Here is a 19,996-nt window from a genome sequence, read left to right as displayed (position 1 = left end):
TGAAGGGATCTGCATGCATAGGCTGGTGCCTTAGCCAGATTAAAATCCATGGTTGCTGGGACCCCGTACTTCCCCTACAAAGGGTACAGGTCTTGTGACCTTGGGCCAGTCACACTTCTTTGAAGTCTCTCAGCCCCACTCACCTCACAGAGTGTTTGTTGTGGGGGAGGAAGGGAAAGGAGAATGTTAGCCGCTTTGAGACTCCTGAAGGGGAGTGAAAGGTGGGATATCAAATCCAAACTCTTCTTCTTCTTCTTCTTGTCTTGTCTCTGATGCCTCTTAGTGCTTGGGCACCTCCTACCAAGGGCAGCATGAGGGCAGGGATGGGGTTGTGTTGGCAGGGACAGATGGAAATTGTAGATCAAGGTATCTGGGCATTACTAGGATGGTGAAGGCTGTTCTACCCTCTTCTTGAGCAGGGAGTTGGAGCACAGACATGGATCATCCCTACAGTTGCAAAGCACTTTCCAGGTTGTCATAATAATAGTTTATTATTTGTACCCTGCCCATCTGGCTGGGTTTCCCCAGACACTCTGGGCGGCTTCAAACAAAGATTAAAAATACATTAAAATGTCACACATTAAAAGCTTCCCTAAACAGGGCTGCCTTCAGATGTCTTCTAAAAGTCTGGTAGTTGTTTTTCTCTATGACATCTGGTGGGAGGGCGTTCCACAAGGCGGGTGCCACTACCGAGAAGGCCCTCTGCCTGGTTCCCTGTAGCTTTGCTTCTCGCAGTGAGGGAACCGCCAGAAGGCCCTTGGCACTGGACCTCAGTGTCCGGGCAGAACAATGGGGATGGAGATGCTCCTTTAGGTATACTGGGCCAAGACCGTTTAGGGCTTTAAAGGTCAGCACCAACACTTTGAATTGTGCTCAGAAATGTACTGGGAGCCAATGTAGGTCTTTCAGGACCAATGTTATATGGTCTTGGCAGCCGCTCCCAGTCCTAGAACCTTAGAACTGCAGTGTGACTGATACAATGCAACTTTCAACTGCTCCTTTCCTATCTCTACAGGGTGGGGATAAGAGAGACGAGACTGGCACGCATCATGTTTACCACTGCTTGAGTGAATTTATGGATTCATGGCCCCTTTTTCCCGCTTGGCCCTGCGGATTTAAGGCACACATCACCTACATCTGAATGACTATGTTTTATTTAATTTATTCATTTAATATATTTATATCCAAGGTTTGTTAACTCCAAAGATTTTTCAGAACTGCTTATGAAACGTACATTGAGATTAAAAGGGGAAATGCCAGAATATCAGCAACACAGGTAGTTATTAAATCCACATTAGCCATGTTCAGGGCGGCTTACTCCTAAGGAACTTGGTAAATGATTGCAGCCTTAGCCTACATAATTGATACAGGGTACATACAGAACCTTTGTCTTAGGCTGCAACAGGACATATTTATTTATATTCTAGTGCAGACTTGTCTAAACCTGTGCCTGGGAGAGGAGATGAAGGGCAGAACCACTCTTCCCCATTTGCACCAGTGATAAGTGGATAGTATTTTAGTCTTGGACCCGAGTCCCCACTTGAACACAGTGCTTACCTAGGGCTGCTGCTTTTCTCCGACCTGCCCTACAGCTCTGCATAGATAAACCCTCTTTATACCACTCACCTTGAATGTCTTGGAATGGTGGGCCTTGGGGAAAAATGTCTAAATTTCCAAGGATTTGTCTTAAGAGTTTTGGATGAACAACTGCTTAAGGATTTGAAGTACTTAGATTTCAAATGTGCATCATTGTGTTGTTCTGTTGCTGAAGAGCTTTGAGACTGGTGGCGAAGGGTGCTTTTCGCTCCTCTGAAAGTTCGACTGAGCAGGGGCTTGCTAACAGAACTGACTGTGGCCTTTCGTTTTCCAAACCAGACGCTGTTTATCTTTTCCAGCATGTACTCATTTGGGGAATGGAATTCTTGTTCTGCTGAAATCATGAACTTTCTCATCCTTAAGGTCATTCTGGAGGAAATGTCTTTCATTTTTTTGTTTCATGGTTTCCCTGTTTTTCGCCGACTTCTCCAAGGTCCAAGTTACGTTTGCAGGAGTGTGTTCTGTGCAGCAGTGATAAGAGGCCCAGTTAATTTGGTGTAACCGTGTCTGACATGTGCCACTTGGGGCTGCAGATGGAAGGGTCCCCAGATTTCACCGCTCCTCCAAATAAAAATAAAAATAAATCCCTGAACATGACAGGAGGAATAGTGCTGGTATAACCTTCTTCCTTGTACGGTATTTTTCTAAGAACCGTAAAAAAAATAAGTAAGCAAATAAAGGGCCTGCCTGCTGAAGTGGCCCAGGTCTGAGACAGGTTTACCACTTTAGTGAGAACTAGACCAGAGCAAACCCTAAGTTTGTTCCCTTGTGCTCTCGCAACATTAGGCTGCCTTGTATAAATACAGCAACAGATCAGAAAAACCTGATTAAGTGCAACATTCTTTCACTTTGTGTAGGGTGGGGGAGCATCATTCCTGAAGCCTTACCCATCTGTACAAATAGTTGGATGGCTATTCTTGCAGTGTGCACACATTGACAGGGGTTAGAGTTTTGACCTGATCTGTTTATCTTTGGCTTATTTGTCTGGTCTAGAGAAGGGAAGAGGTACCATAATTCTGATCTATAGATGTCTGTCAGGTTTTACCATGAATGCTTTTAGAAAACATTGGAGAGGATTCTGGCAGGGGGGGGGGGCAGTGTAGAGATATTTGACTGCTGTAAAAATGTGATTCAGGCAAGAGAACTTCTAGAGATATTAATTAGCACCTCTTGCAATTTGTGCCAAGGGGAACAAAGGCCAGGGTTAAAAGAGACCTGCATAAATGTCAATATATACACACTGGGAGTTTCATGTTTCACTTGTTCCCATTTAATTCCTCTGCACTGTGTTGCCGTTCTCCTCTGGAGGGGTTTCCCGGGCACCTTCTTGAGGATCACATGGAGCTGTAGTGAGAAGGGGGCACAAAAAACACCTACATGAACAAAATGCCATGCATAGCCTTTTGGATCCCATTCAAACTCTCCTCCCCAAATTTGGAGGAACTTGGAGTCTATCCTTTGTTTAGGTAAGGAAAATATTATAATGCAAAATTCCAAAGGGTTTTTTAAATACTTAAGGCATAATGTAATCCAAGCATGGCCAGTTAGAAATATGAGTTTGTATTTTGGTGTTGTATTGATGTGTACAATACTGTCCTCTTCTTTTATAGTCAAATACAGGTTTGGTTTTTTACTTTGCATTCATGCCTGCTATTGAAATTACAAGCTCACCAAATGTCCTGTTTGTCAGTGTGGGAAAGAGAGAGCAGCTCTCCGCTGTCATGAATGGGATGGGCAACTGGGAGAGCATGTGTTTCTGGACTGAGCAGCTATTTCTTACACAACGTAAGTTTTTAATACCTTGATCATCCTTCAGCTATGCTTAGCAATGAAGAAGTCGGAGATTGAGCAATCCAGCACATACCTAAGCAAAGATAAGTGACATATTGTTTGCTTTTTAAGGTGAGTCCAGAAACAGCATTTAGATAAAGAGGCTCAAATGTAAGATCAGCTTGCTTGGTAAGAGCCCCAGCCCAGTGAGTAGCCTTCCATAAATATGCTGCGACTGTTGAGGAGAAGGCCTTTTTTCCTTCCAGAGAACCCCATTTTTTCAGCATCAGAGAAGTGCTTCTAAAAGGTCTGAGTGGCATTGCTAATAAAGCTCTTGCTTTGCTGAGCAGAAGCAAAGATTTTCCTCTCGATGTTTGCTGTTCTAATGGGTACAGCAGAATATGAGGACGGGGTTGTTGTTTTTGATCCCTTAAAGGAAAAGGAAACAGCAAAGTAATGGGTTGGAACTTGTGAGCTTGGTGGGCCAACAAAGAGGTTGATTATCTTCACATTCCTAGTGAACCAACTTTTTGCAACATTCAGTATGCATTTAAAACACATGACTTCCTTCAAGGAATTGTGGGAATGGGAGTTTTTCCCTCACAGAGACATAGTTACCAGCATCCTTAACAAGCTACATCCCAGGATTCTTTGGGGGAAACCATGTGCTTTAAATGTGCCTCGAGTGTGCTTAAAAAGTGTGGTGTGGATCTGCCCACAGATGCCTGTAGTTAAAGGTACAAGAAGAGTATGAAATTTCTGTTGATACATTGACTGGAGAAGGGTGGGGGGAGAATCAGAGAAGTCAATAAACATCCCACCCTGAAGTGGTTTACCTAGAGGCAGACTTTGGTCTTTCACTTTTCAGTGGCACATCGTGAGAGGCCAAAAGTCGTCTCCCCGGCCTCACTCCTTCCTTTCTGCTCATTTCACTACATCATAGTTATGGCACCCTGCAGCGCCCCCTAGGCTCAGTACCCAGTGTGGCAGAACCAGTCACACTGCCCAAAATCCACCTCTGGTTTACCCATTTGGAAAGCTGTACATTTTATTACAGAAGCTTGAAACAAAGCTTGAAAGGTTTGGTTGCTATGCACTCCAGATCAACAGAAGCAGCATCGCAAAAAGTGGTTTGGAAGATTCTCCCTCCTTCATTCCTGATCTGCATTCTGGGATAGTACTGCAGTTTGCAAATGAAGGAGCTGAAGAGAATGTTACCCTTCCTGTGTGGTCCCCCCTCCCATCTGCTCAAGTTGGCTACAAGTGTTGCTTAGCACAGATGCAGTCTGGGTTTTTGATGCTTGAAAGCGTTTGTTCCTGAATGGTGAATGAACTGATCAGTGGCGTAGCGTGGGGGGTGCAGGGGGGGCCAGCCGCACCGGGCACAACATCTGGGGGGGCACGCTCGCACTCGAGTGCTAAAATCCACGGGTTAGGGGGGCGCAAATTACTTGCCTTGCCCCGGGTGCTGACAACCCACGCTACGCCACTGGAACTGATTCTTAAACAGCTTCTTCATCATCATCAAATGGCTGATATCTACTTAGTTTCTGACAACAAGTGTTCTGCTGCACAAAACGAATGGAACTTTGGATTTCACTGAACAAGCTGCTGTAATAACTTTAGAGGGCCATTGAACGTCCTACCAATGTGAAGGTCACATTTGGCAATTCATTGTGGGCCGGAGGACCACAGCTAATTAGCATACATAGCTGCATGTAATTAATACAAACCATTGCCTCTAGGCCACCCAAATTCCTCAGTAGCTGCATGCAACAGTCCTTCTTATGAGATATGTTTCTGCTCTGCTTACCCACACCCTGCCTTGTGAAACAGTTCTCAAATTATTCTTCCTCCCCACCATCCTCCCTCTCTCTGTGTCTCTGTTTCTGCCTCTCAACTCCTGTCTTGGATTATGATGTGACTGCTTAACCAGTGACAATATCTTTTGCCCAATTACTGTACAAAATACCCAATTTATCCTAATCCTGTACTCTGAATTATCCCACTGAGCCACAGGATGGGATAGTTTGCTAAGCTGTTAAAACCTTTCATTCAGGAAGCAAAGAAGTCCTATTTAAATCAATGCCATTCCTTTGGAACAGAATCAGAGTGTTTGAGGCATGTGCCACAGAAGGAAATGCGGAATGACTGAAGTAGTTTCTCTCCTGCTTTGCAGATGTTGTGGGACTGGAGGAGATCCTTAATTTCCCACTGAGCATAGTTTTTCCAGTGCCTTAGTCCAATGTCTGGAAGTGGTGCTCAAACTATTTGCTCATAGGCGCAGTCTTTGCAGCCTTTTTTTCACATTGAAAGGCAGAAACTGGCTTCCCCTTGTGTCCTTAGCTGGTATGACAGAGGGCTTTCCCCTTTGTAGGTGCTCAGGCCACTATGCATGAGGTTTGTTATGGAAAATATTTATAATGAAAACCTGGTGGTATATTAAGGTAGGGGTTGGCACACAACAGATTGGGATCTACTGGTGTATTTCCAGGGGGTTGCATTAGATCAGCAAGGGTTTTTCCTGACTCCTAGCTGTTTAAACATTCGCAACAACTAAATAACCCCCCCCCCCATCTAAATTAGGCTGCTGAAAGGAAGAAAACTAACCAGGAATAGATATTTGTGTGAAAGGACTGTGCCCTCAGTTCAGTTTAGTTCTGATATTGAAAAATAAATCCCTAGGCTTGGAATGTAGTCAGAGGCACCCTGGGTTTTTTATTATTTTAACCACGTGGCTTCCGCTGGTAGTTCTAATAGAAAACAAAGTTGATCTGACAACCATGAAGGCTTCCTACCCCTGCATAAAGGCATTCTTGACACCTCTATAAAAGCTTGACAACAGTAAATGCACTTGCTTCACAATCAGTTCTGAACATCATATACCGTATTTTTCGCCCCATAGGACGCACTTTTTCCCCTCCAAAAATGAAGGGGAAATGTGTGTGCGTCCTATGGGGCGAATGCAGGCTTTCGCTGAAGCCTGGAGAGCGAGAGGCATTGGTGCGCACCGACCCCTCTCGCTCTCCAGGCTTCAGGAAGCTATCCGCAAGCCTTGCAAGCCCGGTGGGAGTTCCCACGGGCTCACAAGGCTTGTGGGCAGCAGCCTGCAGCCCCCGCGAGTGTCCACAAGCCTTGCGCGCCCGGCAGGAGGTCCCACCCGGTGCGCGAGGCTTGGGGCGGCAGCCTGTCGCCCGAAGCACGGGGAGCCCTCCGGAGGGCTCCCCGTGCTTTGGGCGAGTGTCTGCAAGCCTTGCACGCCCGGCAGGAGGTCCCGCCAAGCGCGCGAGGCTTGGGGCGGCAGCCTGTTGCCCGAAGCACGGGGAGCCCTCCGGAGGGTGCCCCGTGCTTCGGGCAGGTGAGCGCAAGGCTTGGGGCGGCAGCCAGGGTGGAGGGGGGGAAAATATTTTTTTTTTATTCATTTCCCCCCCAAAAAACGAGGTGCGTCCTATGGGCCGGTGCGCCCTATAGGACGAAAAATACGGTATTTATTGATGCTGGCAGGTTTCTTAAAATAAAAAAAATGTGTGTGTTGCACATGCTCACCCCAATGTAGCCTAGCAAGTCCATGATTCTTGAGCAGGCCCAAGGCAACCCACCCTTCCTCCATGAGTTCCCTCCCCTCATGGACCGGGGGGGGGGCAGTGGAAGCAGCCTTTCTGCAGCTGTAGCAAGTCTTTTAGTTCAAGAACTATATCATATCCTGTTTTTGAAACTGTATTCTGATGGGCCAGTGATTGCACTCTGCTGAAAGTACAGTCATACCTTGGATCCCAAACACCTTGCAAGGCGAACCTATTGGCTCCCAAACGCCACAAACCTAGAAGTGAGTGTTCCCGTTTGCGAACGTTCTTTGGAACCTGAATGTCTGACGTGGCTTCTGCAACTTCTCATTGGCTGCAGGAGCTTCCTGCAGCCAATCGGAAGCCGCACCTTGGTTTCTGAAAGTTTTGGAAGTCAGACGGATTTCCGGAACGGATTCCATTTGACTTCCAAGGTACCACTGTATAGTGGTACCTCGGGTTACATATGCTTCAGGTTACATACGCTTCAGGTTACATACGCTTCAGGTTACACACTCCGCTAACCCAGAAATAGTGCTTCAGGTTAAGAACTTTGCTTCAGAATAAGAACAGAAATCAGGCTCCGGTGGCGCGGCGGCAGCGGGAGGCCCCATTAGCTAAAGTGGTGCTTCAGGTTAACAACAGTTTCAGGTTAAGAACGGACCTCTGGAACGAATTAAGTACTTAACCCGAGGTACCACTGTATGTTGCATTTTTATTTATTTATTAAATTTATAAACCACCCTTCACCCAAAGGTTGCAGAGCAGTTTACTACATAAAAATGCAAAATGCAAACACAAAATACATAATATACAGTGGTACCTCAGGTTAAGAACTTAATTCGTTCTGGAGGTCCATTCTTAACCAGAAACTGTTCTTAACCTGAAGCACCACTTTAGCTAATGGGGCCTGCTGCTGCTGCCGCACCGCCGGAGCATGATTTCTGTTCTCATCCTGAAGCAAAGTTCTTAACCCGAGGTGCTATTTCTGGGTGAGCGGAGTCTGTAACCTGAAGCATATGAAACCCGAGGTACCACTGTAATAGCAAAAAACCCAAATAGCTTAATAGCTCCCCCTCCCACAAACACATTTTAAAGACCATAGATTGTTTAACCAGCCAAAGGCTTGCTTGAAGAGGAACATTTTCCCCTGGTACCATGGACGGGAGAAGCTCCCCCCTTCAAAATTGTGGATATGAGAAGGTGGCTATAGAACATGCAAGTTAAGCTGTAATAGAGGACATGTCACAATGCTCTTGATCTTGGGACTGCAGCCTGCCCTGACAATTCATGCCAACAGTTTAGTGGTCTGAATATTCTGACCTGCAGCTGTGCTCTAATTGGGCACCCTGAGTGACATTAACCGAGTCACAGATTTCCTTACCGGTAAAGTAATCAATGGATCCTATAGAGTGCCCTATATCTCAGAGATAGTTACTGTGCATTATGACATTTGAATTTACAACTATTTTCCATTTTTAAAGCCAACACGCCTAGCTGTTCTTAATAAAAATGAATGTACGTCACACTGTGTGGACTGTTCCATCTGCGCAAGCGTATCAGCTTGCCAGCAGAACAATGTCTTCCCCCTCTCCTGCACACTGTTCTGGGGTTCTCTTGACCCCCAAGGATGACTGAATACATTCGGGCACCACAGGCAAACCAGAAAATGGTGCCTCCTGCCAGAGAAGAAGAAGAAGATTTCCACCAGGATCAAGGGGGGAGAGTGAAGACCAACATTGGGAACAAATGGAGGAATCAAATCAACCTTACCTGGTGGTTGAAGTGGGAATCAAAATCTCTCATGGTGCTGGGGGGAAAGGGCCCTCTCTGAATCACACTGGGCAGGTGGAGACCCCAGAGGGCAGCCCCTGCCACTTCCTGCCCAGGCATGGGAAGAGACCAGCAGTGCCTCCTGTCACTATAGATGTGGCATTGGATGTTCTGCTGAGGAGGTGGCAGATCTGACCTCCAAGGAGCACATTGCACCTGGCAATGCATTCCTTGAAGGCTGGATCTTCTGCCCCAATGGATCCTGCTGCCTGAGGCAGTTGCCCCACTTTGCCTCATGGGTGTGCTGGCCGTGTCTGACGCACACCCCGGCTCCTTTTGACCAATCAGAACCTATGCCACATTGGGCAGGTAACTAGTGTGACACCTGGCCAGGAGTTTGGAAGACCCAAGACACCCTCTGAGACAGAAATAGGGAGTTGATAGAAATGGCAACCAGGATTTCCCAAATTTTCCTGCCAGGCAGCACCTTTCCTGTGGATTCTGGAGATAATGTGCCTCACTCAAGGGAATGGAGGCACGAGGAACCAGGCTTTTTCTTCACATTGACAACATGGGCATGTGACAGTTTCCTGTGTGCTAGGCATAAAGCTTTGCCTAGAGAGCTTGCTTACTTGCTCTGGCACACCTTTTTAGAATTAAAGGCCCTACATGGGGTCAAATGAGAGGACACTTAAATGTCAGCTGTTGTTGTTGTTTAGTCGTTTAGTCGTGTCCGACTCTTCGTGACCCCATGGACCAGAGCACGCCAGGCACTCCTGTCTTCCACTGCCTCCCGCAGTTTAGTCAAACTCATGCTGGTAGCTTCGAGAACACTGTCCAACCATCTCGTCCTCTTTCGTCCCCTTCTCCTTGTGCCCTCCATCTTTCCCAACATCAGGTTCAGGGTCTTTTTTTCTCATGAGGTGGCCAAAGTATTGGAGTCTCAGCTTCAGGATCTGTCCTTCCAGTAGGAGACTAGATTTTTATTGGGCAGTGAGTAAAAGGCTGGAGAATCAAGGGCTTAATAACTAAAGGCTCTTTACAGCACAATCAACAAACTAATTAGGTGGGTCTGGTCTTGCTGAGGCAGCACATCTAAAGTAGCTTATAAACAAAAGGTCAGTCAGCTGATTATAGTCTTAGTAAAGATTCAAACACATTTCTCCCTTTTGTGTGGTTTAGTTCCTTTGTGCAGTGTGTCAAAGACTATCATTTTCAGTTCCAAGCCCTCCTTGATTACCGTATTTTTTGCCCTATAGGACGCACTTTTCCCCCTCCAAAAATGAAGGGGAAATCTGGGTGCGTCCTATGGGGTGAATGCAGGCTTTTGCTGAAGCTTGGAGAGCGAGAGGGGTCGGTGCGCACCGACCCCTCTCGCCCTCCAGGCTTCAGGAAGACATCCGCAGCCTAGGCAGCCCTGTGGGAGGTCCTGCAGGGCTGTCTAGGCTGCGGATAGCAGCCTGCTTCCCGGAGCGTCGGGCGCCCTGAAAGCAGAGTGCCTGGCGCTTCAGGAACACATCCGCAGCCTAGGCAGCCCTGCGGGAGGTCCCGCAGGGATGTCTAGGCTGCGGATAGCAGCCTGCCGCCTGGCGCGAGGGGCGCCCTGAAGCAGAGCGCCCCCCGCGCCGGGCAGACATCCGCAGCGTGGGGAGCCTTGCAGGAGTTCCCCGCAGGGCTCCCCATGCTGCGGAAGCAGCCTGCCTCCCGGCGGGCCTAGCACCCTGAAGCAGAGTGCCCCCCGTGCCGGGCAGACATCCGCAGCGTGGGGAGCCTTGCAGGAGTTCCCCGCAGGGCTCCCCATGCTGCGGATAGCAGCCTGCCGCCCGGCGGGCAGGGCGCCCTGAAGCAGAGCGCCCCCCGCGCCGGGCAGACATCCGCAGCGTGGGGAGCCTTGCAGGAGTTTCCCGCAGGGCTCCCCACACTGCGGATAGCAGCCTGCCGCCCAGCGGGTGGGGCGCCCTGAAGCAGAGCGCCCCCCGCGCCAGGAAGGCATCCACAGCGTGGGGAGCCTTGCAGGAGTTCCCCGCAGGGCTCCCCACGCTGCGGATAGCAGCCTGCTGCCCACCGCGAGGGGCGCCCTGAAGCAGAGCGCCCCTCGCGCCAGGCAGACATCGGCCAGCCCCACAAGCTCGGGGGAAAGCAGGGAAGCGCAGCACCGCCATCCCGCTGTTCCTCAACCTGGTTCGGTTTCCCCGACCTGCTTTTGGGGGGGAAATAAAGGAAAAAATTTTTTCCTTTATTTCCCCCCAAAAAAACTAGGTGCGTCCTATGGGACGGAGCGTCCTATGGGACGAAAAATACGGTAGTTCATGTGCTGCGGTATTTCAGATATGTTGTCTGGTGGTTTTTTTCCTGCCCAAGGTGTGTAAGGTTTGTTTATCTTAATTATTTGTTGCATTTGTATCCCCCTTTTCCACCAAATGGTCTCAAGGCTGCTAACAGCAGTGGCAAATGTTGCAAGTATTGTGTTTCTTGGTATCCACCATAGGAGTCAACTCCTAGGGTCTGATGTCCCTTCACCCTGCCCCCCAATAAAATATTTGAAGGGGCCGACACACACACCCCAGAATTGATGGGCACTGGCATTCAAATGGTGTTCGTGTGCTGGGTCTTGTGATTGATTATAGTGACAGACAGCTCCAGGCTCATCCAAAGAGATGTCCATGCAAGAACTGGAGCGGGGTTTCTATCACCAGATGTGACTGGCTCTCCCACGTGCAGGAGTTGATCCACCTGAATAAGTCTGTGGATTGCTGGACCAAGGCCTTTGGTTGAGCTTTTATTGACAACTGATTCTTCTGTTCTTTCTACTTCAGTCACAAGAATTGTTTGTTTGGAATCGGATGGAAAACTACAACAGTAAGGCCACCATTGACTTTCTCGTTGGTTTTACAGTATTAATTTTTGAGAAATGGGCTGAGTAATGCAGTCTCCTTTTTGGCTGCTACTCAGAAGCAACTGTGAACATATTAGAAGAGGAGGGGAAGCATAAAATAAACTCCCAAAGCACATATTATCTTTTCATCTTCCCGTTTTTGGATTGTCTTGGTTTTGCGATTTGGCTTGTCTGAGACAGAGCTTTCTTATAAACTCATAATACTGATTCTGGCTGTTGCCTAGGAACATGTCTCTGGTCTTTCGGGGCATTCATATTCTAATCATAGCTCTCTGGCAAAACCTTGTTTACTTCCTTTCCAGGCAGTGTCAATGACACAGCCTTCAAAGGTTTTGGTTTTATGTTTATAACTTGTCTTTCATTTATGCTTTAGAGAAGGTGGGTGTGAGGAACATATCCTCCCTGGGCAATTTTCATTAAGAATACAGACTGCCAGCTGAAGTGATTGGATAGTCCTTAATTCACATTTTGTATTTCAGTAATAAAAGCAGGCTTGTAATAAGTCACTCACCTGGCTTCCTTTGGTGAGGAGGATCAGACTTCAGATGACCATGAAGAGAAGCTTCTGTAAAATGGAAAAGATCTAGTTCTTTTCTCCCCACCTCCAGCACAAATGAATTAAGGGCCAAACTAAGTTCCTAGGAAGCTGTCTTGTATCAGACCACTAGCCTATCCAGCTCAGTACTGTATGCACTGAATGGCAATCTAGGACATTTTGCATGCAGAGCTGATGCTCTACCACTGAGCTACATGGCACAAGTGTGTAATAATGCACTTTTAAAAAGTTATTTGAATATTTATTTAGCATTTTGTGCATCCCAACCTTCTTCCCTTTTGGAGCACTGGGTAGCTAACGACACACAGTCAATAAAAGCAGCATAAAGCAGAACATAAATTATAATGGCTAACTCACAAAAAGACAGTAGCGATACATATCAATAGAATACATCAGCTGCTGAAGAGGAGTAAAATTGTGACTGCAGCATATAGGAAGGAGGATTTAATCCTTTTCCTGTGTGTTGCAGTCCTGCTAAAAACCTCTGCCACTTCTGGCTGTATAATTTGGAACTAATTTGATTTGGAAAATGTGATTTGATTGGCCTGTTAATAAAAATTATATTAAAAAAAAAAAACCCTCTGCCACCATCCTTCCATCCCTCAAGCTGAAATTGGCCTTGGAACAGAAACTTCCAATTGTGCCAGCAGTGATTTTTGAGTGTGTGGCTTACATCAGGGTGGTTGTGGTTGGGGAATGGTTAGACACCCCCTCGCTGTGCAATATTCTCTCCCTGCCTGATGTCATTTTCTTGCTCTCCCCTCTCCATCCCCTCCTTGAGATTTAAAGATATCTTGTTTAAAATGATACCTTAGTTAGTGGTGTCCAAACTTTTTTGAAAGAGGGCCAGATTTGATGAAGTGAAGGGCCGTGAAGGCTGACCAAAGTTGTTGACCTTTTTTAAAGGATTTTACCCCAGAAATAAACTGCCACAGGGACCGGATTAGGCCCCTAAAGCAGACTTTGGACATGCCTGCCTTAGATGCTCACATTCATTTAATATTTGAGCCTACCGTACGTATGTGGAGCAGGTTTTCAGGCTACCCAGTTTTTCTGGGCTAGTAACCTTTGTAAACACACTTGTACTGAGCATCAGCCCCACTTGCCTTGTATTTGCTGAACCCCTATATTATTTCCACACAAAGAAATCCTATGTACAAGTGTGTGCGCACGTGCCCATTGGTCCAGGATCCCTCTTCACATTGAAGAGCTCTGCTTAGGGAGGAGGGAGCTTAACTGCAACTTCCCCGAACTCGTGGCACAGAGCGGCCTGCAGCAGAAGAGCCCGCTGCGGCGCTCCAACCAACAGGTGGGCTCTTCCCCTGACTCAACTCTCGGGCCCCAGACTCTTGGCCTGGCACCCCTGAGAGCCCGGCGCCCAGGTGTCCTTCACTCCTAGTGCCTATGGGAAAGATGGCCCTGTGGTCAGGATATTTCCCTATTCTGAAATCCTGTCTGGAGACTCTCTGTGCTGTTCTTCATTTGGTGGAGGAAAAGGGAGCGGGAGCACAAATGTCTATCAATATGTTCCGTAAAAAAAGATGAGATCATTTCAGAAAGAGAGCTTGAATTGCAGAGTTCTGTCACAGCCAAGAAAGTTGTATTTTGTGTTTCTTCTCTTGCCTTTTAAAATAAAGGGAGTGTGTGCTTAGTCTTTTGAAAGAGGACATTAAAATGCTTGAGCTGGTCTTAAGTTGAACAACAAGTTAATCTTTTGTTTAGTAATCTTGGAGAGAAGTCTCAAGGCTTCAAGTCCTCCACTGGAATAAATTTTAAAATTGGCAACCAGTGAAGGTTTTCATAAACACTTAGCTTCTGTAGACTGTTCTGCCTGATGGAACATCAAGACAGGATTTATGCGGGTGGGAACGGAGAAACTCAATCCAGAAGCATCAGTGTTTGTACATTTCCTACTCTCAGTTAACCTCCATATAGTTTTGAGGGATTAGAAGCCTACCTCAGTTTTCACATAAGTAGACCCACAGGGTAGTCTTTCTGGGACAGTTCTCCAAATTGTTACCTGTGGAGCTACCAAACCACTGCAATCCTGGTAATAAAATTATCATTAAATGAAGGGTGTTTGCAGAGAAGTGGGTGGCCAACTTTTAAAATAATAGATGAGGGAAGTTCCTCTTTTGATTTCAGAGGGGAGTTGAAGTTCAACAACATCTGGAAGGCCACCCCTGGTTTAATGTTACAGATAACTCCTGTGTTGATTCGGAGGACAAGCACTCAAACATGTACAACAGGGGTTACCAACTGGGTGCCTGCAACCTCTCTGCTAATGTGACAGTATGTGGAGATTTGTTTTGGGGTGAGGAACCCATTTCATCCCATTTTTCATAGTGCAAAAAAAATCTGACTTTTGTGAAAGATCTGGAATGGATATACTCGATATTTTCAGTAGTGTGGCATGTGTGCAAGCACCATTTCACTTTTTGTGGAGTGGGGATGGTTTAGGTGACGGTCTGTTTCAAGGCCACTTCCCTTTGACCAGTGCAAGCTGCTGGTTTGCATGCTCAGAGGAGAGAGATGGCAGATAGTGACAACAGCACAGAGTCAAAGTACTGCCCAGGACAGCAATCCTTATCCTCAGACAAAATTTCCTCACGGTAGCCAGGTTCACTATAGCTCAGGCAGACATATAGGTCTTCTTCTAATCCTCTATTCTCCCTCCAGATCAGTACTCCAAAATATTAGGCATTAAATAAATAGCATCTGCCCTCATGTACAGTGGTGCCCCGCAAGACGAATGCCTTGCAAGACGAAAAACTCGCTAGACGAAAGGGTTTTTCGGTTTTTGCGTTACTTCGCTAGATGAATTTCCCTATGGGCTTGCTTCGCAAGATGAAAACGTCTTGCGAGTTTGTTCGCTTTTTTCTTAAAGCCGCTTGAAGAGGCGCAGTTACAACGGACCGTGCTTCGCAAGACGAAAAACATCGCAAGACGAAAAGACTCGCGGAACGAATTACCGTATTTTTCACTCTATAACACGCACCCGACCATAACACGCACATAGTTTTTAGAGGAGGAAAATCCATAGGCATGCCACCCGTAGGCATTCCCTCCATAACACGCACAGACATTTCCCCTTACTTTTTAGGAGGAAAAAAGTGAGTGTTATGGTGCAAAAAATACAGTAATTTCGTCTTGCGAGGCACCACTGTACATGCTTATAACTCCATTTACTGGCTGGAGGAGCGCAAGGCGGTATTAGGGGTGTGACCTACAGCCATGGAACTTTTCTCAACTTGGTCATAGCCTACCTTTGATGTAGAAAGGAAAACCTCGCCCTCTAATAATAGTGACATATAAGCAAAGGTGCAGACAGTCAGCTACCAAACTCACTCTTTAAACCACCGGCTCAAACAGTAACTATCCCACTATAAATGGAAAGTGTAGAAAGACCCCCAAGATACCACCGTAACAAGAAAACCTAGTGCGGTCGCAGATGGTGAGGTGAGTGATGTGCAGCCCCCACCACCTTCGCCCCCCCTTCAGGAGTGCGGGTGAACAAAGCTGCTTATGGCAGATTCAAAGGAAACAGATCAAGAGCTCCCAAAGCTGCTCCCCTTGGCTAACACGATTCAGATGCAGGAGACTTTAGAAAATGAAAGGATTAAGAAAGTAATAAATAAAACATGCGAATTTGTCTCTTCCCTCCCCCGCCTACTCCTTTGCACAGTGAAAGCCGCCGGATCCAATTGTGTGTTGGTTTTCCTTTTGAAATGGCTTCACAGTTGAAGCCTTCTGTCTCTTTAAGACAATTCCTTGTTAGATCAGGGAGAGTTTCTCTCCCCCCCCCCTTTTTTCTGATGCTTGACTATAATTACCAGTATGTCTGGAATGTGGCATATAAAAACATAATAAACCTCTGTGTGGGCAGTGCTAGGATTGCTTCTGTGACTAGGGAGTCTGCTTGGTTTCAAGGGAAATGGTAGTGTGTTTATGGCTTTTATATTTTTCACCTCCAGTTTCTGCTAACTTCCTTTCAGAAAACCCCTGCTAAATAATAGCATTCTCTTTTCCTCCCCCCCCCCCTGCAGAATGAAGAAAAACGGAATCTCGCTCTGGGAGGCCATGTTGGATTTGACAGTCTTCCTGATCAGCTTGTCAGCAAATCCGTAGCGCAAGGCTTCAGCTTCAACATCCTCTGTGTGGGTGAGTATAGTGTGCACTGCAAACGAGAAAAACACTTGGACAAAAACAACACGTAGAAGAAACCAACTTGTTAGAAGCCTGGGAGAGCTGGTTGCTTAGTGGAAGAACACGTGCTCTGTATGCACACAAGATCCCAGGCTCAATCCCTGGTGTCTCCAGTTAAAAGGGCCAGGAGAGATCTCAGCCTAAGACCTTGCCTCATCTACTCTGACAGTAGCTCTCCTAGGCTAGATAGACAAAGAATTTGACCTGGTGTAAGGTAGCTTCTTGTGTTTTTCAAGCACTGTTTTTAAACCACAGCCTTCTGCCCATGGTGGCAGGTGCCCATTGGGACTGGACTGGTGGAGTCAAAAGCAGGGAGCCCTAGCAGTAGGTGGAGTCAGAGCCAATGACAGGCCGAGCTACCCTCCTTCCTGGTCTGGTCGTAAGTAAGAAGGCAGGCAGGCAGGGGCTGAATGAGGGCAGGCTGAGTTTGGCAGGTGCTTCCCCATTGCCTTAATAGAGCAGTCCCAACACCTTATACCATGGCTGATGGGCAGAGCTGAATCTCCCAAATTTGAAATGTGATGTACTTTGTTGAGGCAAGGCTAAAACTACTACAGTGGTACCTCAGGTTACATACGCTTCAGGTTACAGACTCCGCTAACCCAGAAATATTACCTCAGGTTAAGAATTTTGCTTCAGCATAAGAACAGAAATCGTGCTCTGGCGGCGCGGCAGCAGCAGCAACAGGAGGTCCCATTAGCTAAAGTAGTGCTTCAGGTTAAGAACAGTTTCAGGTTAAGAACGGACCTCCAGAAGGAATTAAGTTCTTAACCCGAGGTATCACTGTAATAGGATTTCAACACCATTCACCCTTTTTTTTCCTTTTTAGTGGGGTAAGGGCTTTGCTTGCTTTCTATATGACTGGGTTTCCCTGTGATATTGATGAAGGCCATGACTTATACATTGCTTTCACAACTGTGAAAAAGTCACGTTAAGAAGCTGGATTTTCAGGTAGCTTGCATTTCTAATGGCTGGACCTGCTCCTACGAGATTCAACCATTGGTTAGAATAAAACTCAGTGAATACAGGATTGGGTGGCTTGCACCATATGTTGTTGCTGAAGCTGCTGGCTTGCTTACTTGCCTTCTCCCTCCATAGTTTGATAGAGTTGTCTCCCCTATCTTATGACTTTCACAGGGAGCATTGAAGTCACGGTGGTTAGATTGGAATCGGATTGGAATAATTTGCTTCTGGCAATGATAATTGGGGCCTTTGATCTTTGTTTCAATTTTTGAAACATGCATATGATTGCTGGGGAACAGGTTTTGGTCTCCAGAAGGCAACCTACAAGGCCAAATTCTTTCTTTTCTTTTTGCAGATTTAGCTGCAGCAAAAATTCCATAAATGCTTATTGTGCTAATTATAATTTTTCCCAGTCCAATCTGGCGAGTACTGGAAAATACTTTTAAATACATTGTTCTATGTGCTCATGGTTTCTGCTTAGCAGAATAGCTCAGGAGAGAATTTAATATACTCCAGGTCTCTGCTGAGAGCTATAGGTGTGTACAAAAACTTCTGTGTGATTTTGTCGCACTCATTGGTATGTTTCCCCTTCCCCTTTATTTTTCACATCACATCTTTCTAATCAGCTAAGTTATTTAACCAGGGAAGCATCATTTATTTTCTGTACTAGAACAAATGGGGAGCAAATGATCGTAATTGTGGTGGGACTTAAAGAAACAGAGCGGTGGAATTGGGATATTTTTATCCTTATTATTGGAATAACCTGTAGTTTTAAAGGTTGTTCAGACCTCCAAGGCCTGCTTTTCTAAGCCTGTAGCTGGATGGTATTTGGATATGTGCTTTCAGAAAAGAAGAGTTTGACCTTGATTTTAAGGAAACCCCCAATAATGCTGAATTCCTTTCTCTGTTCTCCATTCACCTCAGATTAATGTAGCAAAATAAAGATGATCGACATTGATTCTGAGAGGAAGACTAAGCATATACTGTAGTTGCGTAGGCAGCAGTATGGGCAAGCAGGAAGGATTAAGGTTAAAGGCCATAAATCAAAAGAAATATATAAAGACCCTTTCTGTGGCTTGGAATGTCTTGATAGAATCTCAGTTACTAATGGGACTGGGCCAGCCTCGAAAGCTTTCTGTTAACTCATGTTTCAAAATATACCCACACTTCATTGCCTCTCTGACAAAACAGCTCCACTATTTCACAAGCTTGGGTAGCCGCCAGCCATAGCCAGGAGCAAGTATTCCCTGATTCACTTCCCATTTGCTCTGCCAGCTCTCCTTGCAACATGTCCTTGCATCATACTCCAGCCCAGGGGTTTCTGGTGCTCTGCCATCTGTCAAATATCCAGACTAGATTGAAATTATTACACTATTCCACACTGATTCATGATCTCTCAAGGGGAGTTTGCCCATAATTAGAACATTGGAAGTTTCCTATAGGGTTGCGGAGAGATCGTGTTGACATTCTGTAAACCTTTCCCTTATTAGTCTTCACATCTTGCTGCTCTTTTCAGTTTTATGTCTGGAAAAGCAATGCTAGCCCATGGCTGCTTAGCAGCACAGAGGATCGAACTTAAAAGAAAGTGGCATGTTTATAGAAAGGGTAGTAATACTGCCTTTTGCTCCTAAAACAAAGGAAGTGGGTGGGAGGTGGGAGACACCATCTGTGTTTTAACAGAGATTGAGGAGTTGCACATACTGAAGGTTTGTTTTGTTTGTTAGAAGCCTTTGAGGAGAAAGCTGTAGACAAATCAAAGGGTCTTTATTGCGAACTCCCTGAAATCCATTTGTTCTGAAATCATGAGAAATATTTAGTGGGGGAAAAGACCATGATGCATCTCCTTATTTCTGGAATTTCTCAGGTGAAACTGGCATTGGGAAGTCAACGTTGATGAACACTCTCTTCAATACAACATTTGAGACTGAAGAAGCCAGTCACTATGAGCATGCTGTTCGCTTGCGGCCACGGACTTACGACCTGCAGGAAAGCAACGTCCACCTGAAATTAACCATTGTAGATGCTGTGGGGTTTGGGGATCAGATCAATAAAGATGAAAGGCAAGTCACTTTCCGATTTGGTGCAGAAAAGCCTGCAGTGCTTCGACGTGTAGAGGAATGTAATGTCTTGGGAATATGCTGGGCTTCACATGAGAGTGGCCATGCATAATGTGATCAGCTGCTTTGGGCGGCCTTTGCCAACCTGGTTCCCTCAAGATGTTTTGGACTACAACTCCCATCAACCTCAGCCAGCACAGTCATTTTGGACTGCAACTCCTATCACTGGCTGGGGCCAATGGGAGTTGCGGCCCACAACATCTGAAGGGCACCAGGTTAACAATGGGCAGCTTAGGACACAGTGATTTACCCATTCACAGTTGGGCTTGGTGGGACATTATGTACTGAATGTTGACCACTGGCCTTTGGACATACCGGCTGTATTGATTATTGATTACTCAACTCGGTGGGTTACACCTAGGTTGACGCTTGAGGTGCTATTCCTCCCTTCCATTAACTGCTTCTGCCTGTCCTCCCATTGCTCTAAACAGTAAGCTAATTGGTTCTTAAGTTTTGCCCTGACTCATTTGCAAAATGGCGGCTGCTGTGCCTCCTCCAGAGTGAGGGAAATAACCATTTGGAGGAAGGAATCCTAGGTCCATAATTGCACTGAGCA

The 19,996-nt window shown here is 46.3% G+C and overlaps 1 protein-coding gene across 4 annotated transcripts in view; it reads left to right on the top strand.

Moving 5' to 3' along the window:
• Positions 1 to 19,996, top strand: part of SEPTIN8 (septin 8) — a 56,980-nt gene that overhangs the window by 12,484 nt on the left and 24,500 nt on the right. For all 4 annotated transcript variants that reach the window (XM_081179852.1, XM_081179854.1, XM_081179853.1 and 1 more), the window contains exons 2-3: positions 16,201 to 16,315; positions 19,188 to 19,383. In XM_081179852.1, coding sequence (XP_081035978.1) covers positions 16,201 to 16,315; positions 19,188 to 19,383 — 311 coding nt within the window. The remainder of the gene's footprint in view (positions 1 to 16,200; positions 16,316 to 19,187; positions 19,384 to 19,996) is intronic.

The sequence above is a fragment of the Podarcis bocagei genome (genome assembly GCF_964188305.1).
Source record: "Podarcis bocagei genome assembly, chromosome: 2".
NCBI lineage: Eukaryota > Metazoa > Chordata > Lepidosauria > Squamata > Lacertidae > Podarcis > Podarcis bocagei.
Note: the sequence above shows the minus strand (reverse complement) of the source record. Positions and strands in the feature narration are given on the sequence as shown.